At 37.5% G+C, this 12,540-nt stretch overlaps 1 protein-coding gene across 1 annotated transcript in view; it reads right to left on the bottom strand.

Annotated features, from left to right (window-relative positions):
* STPG2 (sperm tail PG-rich repeat containing 2) overlaps positions 1-12,540 on the bottom strand; it is a gene marked incomplete at both ends in the record, with an annotated part of 119,647 nt that overhangs the window by 14,411 nt on the left and 92,696 nt on the right. The window contains one exon of the mRNA XM_080655375.1: positions 643-750. Within this exon, the coding sequence (XP_080511501.1) occupies positions 643-750 (108 nt within the window). The remainder of the gene's footprint in view (positions 1-642; positions 751-12,540) is intronic.

Genomic DNA, 12,540 nt, shown 5'->3' with positions numbered 1-12,540 from the left:
GAGATAATCAGCTGTACATAGTACAGTTGGTTAAATGCTGCAACTACATTGATCTACAGGCTTCTGCATTATAAAGATTTGCTAGTATTGTAATGTTCTTGCTTTAGAAATATCTTAATACCTTCAAGTCTCTTTAGTATATACCTTGCAGAATGTGAGCTGATTACTGTGAAATAGACTCCAGCATCATTAACAAAGGCAGCAGTGGCAGTTGTTGATATGACCTATGGCCTGGCTCCAGAGAGAGCCTTCAGAACCTTCTCTGAAAGAAATGCATGTCCTCACAGATTACACGTTAACACTGCCTGCCTTCATTGGCAAAGTATATTTAAAAACTCAGACTAAAAACTCTTATAAGCCAAACTGAATGATCACATATGCAGATTTGCATAATAGAAAATATTTAATAGATGGTTTCAATTCAAATATTCATCTTTGCATATTATTGCTAATGTTATCATGTTATTTCATTTCATTTTACCCACATCTTTTGGTAATATGATTTGCTCAGGCCATGTGTGTTTCCAATTTGCTTAAATATCACTTCCCTTTTTATAATCTCCCTGAACATCATTGGATTTGTTGCTGGCTTCACATTATGCCTATTACACTCGACTTATGAAAATGACTATAGACCATTACCTGAGATTGAGAAAGAAAAGCATGTGATGCATCATTTACATTTGGTGTCACACTTTCAGTCTTCTCAAATTGACTTTTAATGTCATATTTTCCAGGCCCTGGTACTCCCTAAATCATTACAAAAAGAAAAAAAAAATACATGTTCTCATTAAGAAAGCATTTATCGCACCTAAGGGAACAGTTAGCTAAACATCTGAACCAAAGCTACAAGGTTTTTAAGCGAATTTCTATATGATATTACCATAGCACTTCATTAAAAGGAAAGCCAGAAGAAACTTCTTAAGAGAAAACACACACACACACACACACACACACACACAGAAAAAAAGAAATTTTCCTTATCAAAGCTTCCTAGAAACCTAAAAACACACTACTTGAAACTTTACTGCCCTCTACTGACACAGCTCAGAAAAAAATATCCAGCTCTTCACACGATTAAACATTACAATGAATAAAAGTGGCTCCCAAATTTCTTCCATTTAAATGTATACAACCAGCTCTAAAAAAATATTTTACTATATTTCAAATTTTTGTTAATCAATAGACTGCTCTGTATCAGCAAATAAACTTCAGAATATATTTTATTTTAACTACAAATGTTAGAAGATGTAAGATATTAAGCTTTTTACTAGATATTTTACAATAGATAAAAACTTAATCAGTAAACACTGGGATTGAGTTTGTATTATCTTAGTAATACAGTTTAAATATATATCAAAAAGTTCTACTTATTCATCATCAAATATTTTAATTACCTTAAAATAGTATATTTTCTATTATAAAAAAAGTTAGATTCAAATCCTTTACTTATGAATTAAATACTTAGCTTATAAGTTGAATACATAATGAAATTCTATCAGCAAATCCTGTCACCTCTATTTATAATATGTCCAAACCAACCACTCTTTTGCACCTCCACAAATACCACTCTGATCCATGCACCATCTCTTACCTAGATTATCGTGAAATCTTCCTAACTGGAAAGAGCAGGAGGCTAGGGTTGCCCCGGGTGATGGAGGAAGCCAAGCTTTCCGCACACCTTGGCCAGCCCAGGCCTCCACTTAAGGCTACAAAGTTTCAATTATAAAAGATACATAAATCCAAAAAAATGAGGTTGCCGCCACAGAGCAAGCAGAAGGCTTGGCTCCACTCCAGTCTACAAAGTTTCAATTGTAGAAGATAAATAAATCCCAGATCCCAGGGCCTCCGCTTGGGTGGCCGGGGGGCATGGCCGGCCTGCAAACCACCACAGGCCCCTTGCCCAGGCCGCCCCATGCCCCAAGGGAACCCTCACCCTGATCCAGGACACCCTTCAGGGCAAACCAGCTGGCCCCCACCCGTGCTCCAGGCCACTATTCTATCTAATAAAAGAGTAATATGCAGATTGACCATCACTCCAACACACAAGATGGCTGCCCCCATGTGGTCAAAGATCCTGCCCCCATGTGAACACAAGATGGCCACCACAAGGTGGCCAGCAGGGGAGGGCAGTTGGGAGGGACCAGGCCTGCAAGGGAGGGCAGTTGGGGGCGATCAAGCCTGCAGGGAAAGGCAGTTGGGAGGGACCCAGGCCTGCAGGGGAGAGCAGTTGGGGAGAGCAGACCTGCAGGGGAGGGAAGTTAGGGGTGACCAGGCCTGCAGGGGAGGGCAGTTATAGGCAAACAGGCTGGCAGGGGAGCAGTTAGGCATCAATCAGGCTGGCAGGGGGAATGGTTAGGGGGTGATCAGGCTGGCAGGCAGAAGCGGTTAGGGGCAATCAGGAAGGCAGGCAGGCGAGCAGTTGGGAGCCAGCAGTCCTGGATTGTGAGAGGGATGTCCCACTGCCCATTTAGGCCGGATCCCACCAGGATCAGGCTTAAACGGACAGTCGGACATCCCTCGAGGGGTCCCAGATTGGAGAGGGTGCAGGCTGGGCTGAGGGACACCCTCCTCCCCCGTGCACGAATTTCGTGCACCGGGCCTCTAGTATATCTATCTTCTCCCTATATAGGCAGGTATGGTAAAAATAACCAACTACTGACATGCTGGGATTACTTTTCTACTGTTTTCAACAGTTGTATAAGTGGTCATTATTAATAGATTATAGGGGGAAAATTAAGTGTAAATAATGAGATAAGTGAATATAGTCTAGGGGAATTTTTTTTTCATAAAAGCAAAAATGCTTCAGTGTGGCTCAGTTGGTTGGGTGTCATACTGTGCACTGAAAGGTTGTCGGTTTAATTCCCCATCAGAGCACATGCCTGGGTTTCGAACTCGACCCCCAGTAGGGGGCATGCAGGAGGCAGCCAGTCAGTGTTTCTATCTCTCCCTCTCCCTTCCTCTCTCTCTAAAATCAGTAAAACATATTTAAAAAATGTTGAAACTACTAAAGTGCTTACTATGTGCAAAGTAAGCACAGGCTCTGCTTTTGAGAAGCTCACACTAGATTAATGGTTCTGCACAAGAGAATCATCTGGGGAGCTTTTAATAATAATAGTGTCTCGCCCTGGCCAGTTTGGCTCAGTAGATAGAGTGTCAGCTTGTGGACTGGAGGGTCCTGTGTTCGATTCCAGTCAAGGTCACATACTTCAGTTTAAGGCTCAATCCTTGTTTGGAAGGCAACCAATCGATGTGTCTCTCTCATATCAATGTTTCTCTGTCTTTCCCCTCTCCCTTCCACTCTCTACAAATCAATGGAAAATATATCATCAGGTGAGTATTAACAAAAATATAAAAAATAATAGTGTCTCATTTTATTTAATTTAAATGAAAGCCAATGGAAATTAGTTCTGGGCATTATTAAAATTTAAAAAAGAAATGTTTTCTAAAGCTTCCTGGTTGCTTCTAATATGCAATCAGTCTTGAGGCCTAAACCAGTTTAAAACTCACAGTGCTGGGCCTCATCCAAGTGCAATAACTTTTCACTGATTGTATAACTTCCATTGTTCCCTTGAGTTTCAGGAAAGATTCTACTTAAGACCTATGAACTTCATTATGCTGTGATGGAATCACAACTCACCTTGGTATTGGCCACCCCCCACATGTCAGTCTTTTCTCAAGTTGGTTGACAATTTAGATGAGTAGGAAAGATACCTAGAACTCTCTCCCCATTCTGTATATACTAGTAAACTTTTATTTAAACTCTCCATTTTCTTCTTGTCTTACTTTCAAATGATGAAAAATTAAACACATACAGAAAAATAAAGAATATGCTGGGGTTCTTGTCCCAGCATTACAAAGGGTTCAGCAATCTGGAGAAAGAAGCTGCGTGTAGATTCAATAAGAAGTACAAGGATGAAAGATAATTTTGAAAGGCATTGGGGGTCAGAGGAGCTTCAGCTAAAGGAGCTAAAGACTATCCCTGGACTCAGGACCCTGTGCTATTTATTAACACAATTTGTCCTAAGGCAAGGTGGAGATAATACACTTCAAAGGGTAGGGCTTCAAAGGGTAGGGTTTACAGAAGCATTGTCAGTTTGGGGAACTGTTAGGCATCAATCATTATTAAATGTTTTTAAGCCTCTTGTAATCTATAAGTTTTTTCTCCATCACTTCTTTCCTTTTAATTTATTTGGTGAGGAAGCTAAGTTTTTTGTGCAATTTTTTTAGAGTTTCCCAGACTTTTTATTTTCCTAATTGACTATTATGTGTCCATCCCTCATACTTCCTATAAACCACCAGTATAATATAAATACTTGATCAGGTTCTAATTCAATTTTCTTTGGGGAAAGGGGGCAAGATAACGTCATAGGTGATGCTGCATACTTCTACCAGGAGGCACATATAATAGTTGATTCTCATTTTATAATGCTAGCAGTCATAGATGATTACTGAATATATCTAGTAATTCATTAGGAGTTCCAAAATTATAATTCTAAAATTCTTTCTCATTTATTGGCTGAAATAGCACTTCCTTCATCAACTACTTAGTAACCCTAAGGCTCAGTTCACTTAGGAAAAGCATAGGGTTTTTCCCACTCTCTTATTTACCAGTTTCAAAGTTGTATTCTTACACCTTACAACACTAATCAATAATTTTTTTTAATTTAAATTTTAGATTCTTGGAGTTTAATATATTTGCATTATCTCAACATTTTATAATATTACTCACTGATGCTGAAATTATCCCACTTTGATCATTGAGAACCTGTTTGAAGGAACTTCTGAATCCTTTTTACATGACCTTAGTAGTCTTTCATACCTTTTCTTCTCTCTGGTATAAAAAGATGCTTCAAGTGCATCATATACAATTCCTGCTCTAGACCTGGAATCAGCCATTTCTCTAAGGAGCTATGATTCTTTTTAATAGTGAACGGTATTTGGAAACACCAATCTGAAGTCTAGAAATACCCTCCACATTTGTTACATCACTTCTTTCCTCTTCTATATCCGTGTCCCCAAGTCCAGTGATTCTCTCATTTAATTTCTCTACCGACAGACCTCACATCTTGTCCTACAGTGGGGATGGGAAAATGCCATATTACAAGAGACTCTGCTTCTCAGCCAGATTATCACCAATCCTGATGTTTTTCAGTCCCATCTGCTACCTTCCAGAGTAATTGATATTTCTGGACTTTTCAAGGTACTATAATGTGAACTGGCTTTCTTGTTGGCATCACCTTATTAAGGTAAAATTGATAAAGCTGTTATGTAAATAGGGTGATGCCAACATCTTGATCTCAGATGTCTAACCACCACACTGGTTATTTCCGTCCTGGCCAGGTAGCTCAGTTGGTTAGAACATCGTCCCAATACACCAAGGCTGTGGATTTGGAAGAAAAAGAAATGGAAATAGGATTGGAAGTAGGGATACCAGCTAAAGGAGGCTATTTTGGAAGTCCAGGCATATAATGCTTTCTTGCTTTCTTTGACTAAAGAATAATTGTGGTGGTGATAATAATTATGACCACAAGAATAATAGTCATGAAGAAGAGTCTACAAAGAAAGCCACAAAAATTCTTCCTATTCCTGTAAATCCATGCCTTACTCCATTTCCCTCCCTTTGAATTTGGGCTGGTCTTGTGACTTATTTTGACACGGGAAATACAGTGTAGGTTACATAGTGGCCCTTCTAAACCTAAGCCTTACAGGGCATGACATGTTTCCATTTATACTCACAGAGCCTTGAGACTCCACGCAAGTCCAACTCCCTGGGAGGAAAGCAAGGCCCAGCCAGCTTCCAGTCATTATAGCCATTACAGCCAATCAGCTAAGGTGCCACACATATGAATGAAAGTGTCTTGGACACTCTGGAATGCAGCCACATGAGTGACCCCAGCTGATACCATGTGGATCAGAAAAACTACCCAAGTCTACTGAACCCAGAGAATGACTGTGTGGTGAAGGTTAATTCCACTAGGTCTGGAATTGGTGTGAGCTGTTTATCTAGAAGTTGCTGATCCCTGGTCAAGTTATGAAACTACCAATTAACAGTCTTGCTTTGCATTAGGGCTCCCATGAGTTTCAGAGTGGTTTGTATCAGCTCATGCATATTGTTCACTGAGAGCAATGAGGCTGATGATTAGTACCTGGCCTCGGTGGGCCTCCTACAGGGCTCTACTGCTGGTGCTGGTTATGTAATAGGATATTCCTAAGTGACCAGCAGGAGGTAAGAAACCCTGCCAAGACTCCGTTTTACATAGTTCCTGGTTCTGAAGTATAAAACATGTCCATGCATGAGTCAGTGGTTCCTGATTCGAGACAGGAAGCATGTCCTGGTATGGCCTTAGAAAAGAAAGACAATTAGAGCTCACTCCTGGAATTCTTGTAGCCTTTGATTGTAAGGAATATTCTCACTTTAATGCTGTTGCTATTTGTATTCTTTTTCTGCAGCTAAGCATTTTGGGCCCTGAGTCTTCTTTAGCAATCAATCCCCACCTGCCACTATTAATACAATCATTAAAGATAACAAATTATTATTTTAAGGCACTGCATTTTAGGGTGATTGACTATGCACTAAGAGGTGACAGAAAAACAGTTAACATTTACGAAGCACCTACCACTTGCCAGACACTATTTCAATTCACAGATAAGAAAACTGTGGTGCAAAAGAAAGTAAATTATTTCCAAAAGCAACATAGCCTGTAAGTTGTTGAGACATAGTATTGGCTGCCTGCACAATCCCAATTACCAACCTCCCTTGTGACAGCCTTCTGCGAAATAGGAGTGGCCCTGTAACACAGTCCTGGCTAATGATGTAAGCAACTGTCAAACAAATAAAATAAAAGCCAGAGCAGAGTTAGGAAAAAGACTAGTTCATTTAAAAAATGTTAGTTTTGTAGTTTGTATAAAACATCAAGATGGAGATGCCTTATAGACAGTAATTCATGGAAGATTAAAGCTCAGAGGAGGGTTCGAGGTATAAACACACACTGGAAGTGATGTGTATTTGGAAATGATCAGTACATATAGGTGGTACCTGAAGCCATGCAACTAGGTGGTTTCTGGGGAAATTGCATAGAGAAAGAAGAGAAAGAACTAAGAATATTATGTGATATGTATGTGATTCTTTGTATACTGGTTTTAATACTATATTCTTAGCACTAACTTTTTAATGGCTCATGAATTTATTAATCATTCTAATCTTTAGACTTTATTATAACAATTTTGAGATTATTTACTATATTCCTCAGCTAATATCTGGATTGAATATTATGGTACAACTGATGATTGTTCCATTTTCCAGAGCTAATTCAAATGTATCTATTCTAATTCCTAAAAACAAATAATATTCAACATTCTTTTTCTATTATGTCATCTTAAAATAAGAAACAAATTTATAAACAACTCAAAATGAAAGTTTTCACCTTAAAATATTTTCAGTATTCTTATACCAACCTAATTTTTGCTATATGGTTATTCATGGCACTTATAATCTTAATAAAAAATAGCTTTTGGTTTAAAATTAAATATATTTAATAAGTATATCCCAGATATAGTTAACTCTTTGAGTGACTCAATCATAATGATTGATTAGACAGAGCAATATGTAACTCTGACTTGAGAGTGTAGAAAAGAACATGTGTCTATCATTTTCATAGCTACAACATAAATTTTAGTTCATTTAGAAAACATAATGCATTCTTTGTTTCTGATCTTTGAAAACAAACATATTCTACATGATTTAAAAAAACTAATTAAATTTAAGCAGAATTAAATCAAATAAACATGGTAAGGAAAACTTTTAAGTGAACAAAAAACATTGGAAAATAACTTTGTATTAACCAATGATAGCATTACAAGTGCCGCTGGGTCACAGATACAGCACTTGATTATATACCATTAAAATGAGAAAATTAAATAAGTGACAGAAAGCACTTAGTAGAATAAATTATATGCAAGTTAGTTTACCATATGCTCAATTAACAGAAATAGAATACAAAAGTGGCTTTTCCTTGTAAATCTATGCAAGTATATCAGGAGAGACAGAATTCAAATGTAAGCTACTAGGTTTGACTGTGTATTGTTGCATTGGAGTATAGAATTGGTTTATGCAGTTTCGACCATTCCAACATAAAAGTGAGTAGAGCTGACAAAAAACTACCTAGAGTCCCTAATATATCTGCTGGAATAATTGTTCATAATAACCCTGGTTTTAGTAATTCAGCTAAGTCAAAAATTTAATATAGTAAACCTGAAGCTACACTGCCAAGTTTTGAGCTACAGTATGAGTAAATGTGGCTATCCTGAAAAGTCTCACTAAATGATAAGAAAGTACATAAAAGTTTATGCTCAAAATTTTCACCAAGTGAAATAATATATAAACAGTTTATATAGTTTCCCTGTAATTATTGTATCCTATATGGTGGATTATCTAGTAGTTGTCAAGATTTATAATGCCTATTTTGGTAAATTAGTACTATATAAATGTTCAGAGTTCATTAACATTTATTACTGTGAAATGCAACATAAACTTCTGCATAGAGTTACTAAATATAATTATATTCTTCCTGTTTTTGCAAACCCAAATTCTTCTTTTTAAAGGAAAAAGAAATAATGCTTAATAAATAATACACAGACAATTGAACACATCCAAATGAAATAATGTAAAGGTTAATAAATCTTAAATAAAACTAAAGGACCCATATAAGATTAATTGATATTACACTCGCAAGGATGAAAAATTCAAATGTCTACTGGGGCCAGGCAGGCAAATTTGAAGCAGTTGAAGTTTTTAATGGAAAATGTTGCGCTGAAGATCACTCATCCTCACCCCCAAGGGCAGCATTTAATCAGCCCCAACTGATTACTGTTATTAGGTTGGTGCTTTGTTTTGTTGTCGAGGGGTGGTTTTGTGTGTTTTTTTCATTTTTAAGAAAAGATGAATATCTAGATTTTTAAATGAAATCCTAAAAATTACAAATGTTGGCAACTAATTCAATTTTTTATAACTATGAACTGGCCATAATCCACTTACAGATTAAATTCAGCCCATTGGCCACTAGATTTCACACTCTGCTCTTGATCTAAATATATCCTATCTAATAAAAAGGGAATATGCTAATTGACTGCCACAGGCCACAAGATGGTGGCACCCAGTCCCCTGGGGATGGGCCTGGCTGTGCTGCGTGCCTACCTCCGGAGTCCCCCAGTCCCTTCAGCCCCCCAGCCACCCAGGGCTGGCCCAAGGCACAGGCAAGCCTTGAATGGCAGCTGCCCAGCTGCCCAGGCCACCCAAGGCTCAGGTAATCAGGGCCAACTGAGGCTAGCGCTGCCGGCAGTGGCAGCAGCAGAGGTGTGATGGGGGTGTTGCCTTCCCCTGATCACCGGGTCGCCTCCCGCCCCTGAGGGCTCCTGGACTGTGCGAGGGGTCAGGCCGGGCTGAGGGACCCTCCCTCCAGTGCATGAATTTTCATGCACCAGGCCTCTAGTGTTATTATAAATATGCACATACTAAGAATACACCTCCCTCTATAAATTCATGCATATACCTCCATATCTTGCAAAATCAAAGTCCCAAAGAGGTTTCATAAATGAGTTGAAGTTTTCTATGCCTCGTTGTAGTATCAAGGTAAAATTATAATATTCATAGTTATAGGTGATAAGCAGAGACTTGATCTTTACACACATTGATAGTTCTGAAACTAGGATTGCCTTGGTCTGAAATAATCTGTGAAATGCTGTGTAAGAAATGGGACCAGTTACTCGTATTTACTTTAACTAGATTATTGTGCAATGTCCAGACTATTGAGTCACATCAAAGGCATCGCCCAACACTATGAAGAGACTGATTTTATCTTCACAATTCTCATTGTTATAAGAAATAATATATCTTCCTGTTATATTCACAAGTTAGTGAACACAATGAATTAAAATTTTTTCATAGTCCTAAGAAGTGTATGGGGGAAGTGTTGGCGGCCGTCAGAAAATGAAGTGTGAAAGTAGGCTCAGAAGGACAGATTCATAGACATCCCCTGAGCAGATAAGGTTGTGGATCAAGTAAACAAGTAATGAAAATACCAGATTAAGAATGTCTCTGATGCTGAGTACTAGAATGTCAATATGAATTTCATACAGATGAAAGGTCAAGAAGATGATAGGGAAACTCTGACTCCCTACATTAAGGATATTTGTGATTACCTAAGAGCACTGAAGTAAACAAGGCATTTAATACTAAAAATAAAGGAGATTCCTTGTCTATAGCTTCAATAGTAGTGTTTCTTAAATTGTGGCACCTCTTTACTAGGTAATCTGTGTATATGAAGATCATCAATTATAAGTATACTTTAAATATGCTTCTTAGTTTTCATGATTAAAAATAATATTTTTAAATTATCAATAAAATACATTTTATTTCAATGAGTAGGGTAATATCGTTTTCAGTCTTCTACCAAGGTAGCTTTATGAAATTCAATGGTGGATAGCTTAATTTGAAATTGAGGTTATATTGGCAATTGATTTCTCATGCTAGCTTCTACTAAATTAGAAATTTCAAATTCATAACCATAGATCATTATAGATGGAACCAAGTTCAGTGGCTGCCACATAAGTCTGGATAGTCATATTAAACACGAATGGCCCGAAATTGTGGAGAGATGGCTCACTGAAGACTACTTTCAGCACTAACAGATGACAAGTTCTACTAACCTTTTATAGCCAAAAGCTGGAAGGTTGAATGTTTCAACTTGGAAGACAACCGAAAGTATATTTCTAATCTACTCTTGTTTTCAGGCCCGGAAATTATTTCTTCATGCTCTGTTGCAACATTTGGATGTGGTTATATATTAGCTAAATAATACATCATCAATTTCTTTCTCCATAGACTAAAAAAAAATTGAGCTGGGAAAAAGTCCAAATGTCTGTCTCAAACTATTTGTATTACAGTTTTTCTTCTAAAATCCTGAGAAAATATCCTCAACATTAAAAAATATAGTGTTTTGGCTTAGAAATAATGATTTCAGACCACTCAAGATACTAAGATATGCCATTTGAAAAAAACACACATAAAATCGTAATCGTCTTTACTGGCATTAAATTTATATTTTATTTCAATAGCAAGTATGAAAACTTACTAGTACTGCAGTGTGATCAAACAGTTGTATCCATTACTCATTTCTTCATTATCCATACTTTAAAAACACATATACACTGACTGCAATTTAAGTGTATCCATACTTTTTACTTTCATTCTAAAATTAGAAAGCATACTGTTGATTATCAATTGTTTTCTCTGAACAAAACAGGGTATGGGTTGCCACTTGGGTGGAATCTCTTTTATTTACAAATTTCTCTTCGATGCCATGAATATGGTTGGTGCTATGCACTGCTGATCCCAATGCAAGTTTTCAAGTCCACATGTTCCACAAAATTAAAATCAAAGACACACCATTTCTCCTTTTGCTTGAGTTTCCAAAGATAAATATAACTAAATGTTGCCAAATTCTTCCCACATCTATATGTAGCACACATAAGCGTGGGTCAAATAATATTATGAAAATCAGTGGTTTAACACAAGTATAAACCAAAATATCTCACATGTTTGGACAGATATATTAATATATGTTTATAGGTGCTTTTTCAAGATATGCAACTGATATTATATGACATTTGATTGTATCATTTAATGAAGAAATTTCACTTTCCTTTCTCTCAGCATAATTACTGTCACTGATGTTTTAGCTTATTTTATAAGAATATCAGGTATAAATGCACTTGTCCACATATATCAACAAACACAATGCTGCCTTGAAAAATAAAGTTTTAATGTCTCATAAAGCAAGAAGTCCAGAAATAGGTTAGGGAAGCATAGATTCAGTGGCTCAATAATATCAGTACCCAAATCTTTGAGATTCTCTTGAAAATTTCTCATTTTACTACACAATAGTAATAAAATGACTACTGCAAATTCAATTACTCCACCTATATTACATAAAGTGTAAGAACAAAAAGAAAAGGCCTAAGAGTGAAGAGGCTGCTTTATTATTAGGAGGTTATTTTATAGCTGAGTTTTTTAATTAAAGTATTCAGTTGGACTTCAACTGAATTTGAGGATTAATCAATATAGCAGGCAAGCAATTGATACAATTATTACTGGTGGAAGTGGGGTTCTTGGGGTGCCACTGGAATAAGAATTTCTGGAGGTCCCACAGGAGGATGAGACACTGTAAAAAGGTTTATTTCTGTGGAATTGCACCCCTGAGTTTCCAAGGTCCCATTTCCTTTTGCCCTGCCATAGAAGTGTAGCCGTGGCCTCAGCCAAGCTAGGATCAAAGCCAGTGTCCAGAGTTTCTGCTCCATATTGGAGCACAGGTTCAGTCCAGCATCAGCTAGCTTAGTCTGTGTTACCCGCTGCAGTCCATCAGTCCACTGTGTGTGGGGTCTGCAGGGTCACATGGCTATAGAGGAAGCACAGGCAGGAGCAAAACAAGAGAGTCAAGGGCCAAGAGCCAAGAGAGAGAGGAAACTCCTTTGTTTGGGGGA

Source organism: Plecotus auritus (genome assembly GCF_963455305.1).
Source record: "Plecotus auritus genome assembly, chromosome: 1".
In the NCBI taxonomy this organism is placed as follows: domain Eukaryota; kingdom Metazoa; phylum Chordata; class Mammalia; order Chiroptera; family Vespertilionidae; genus Plecotus; species Plecotus auritus.
This window is presented reverse-complemented; position numbering and strand designations above follow the sequence as displayed.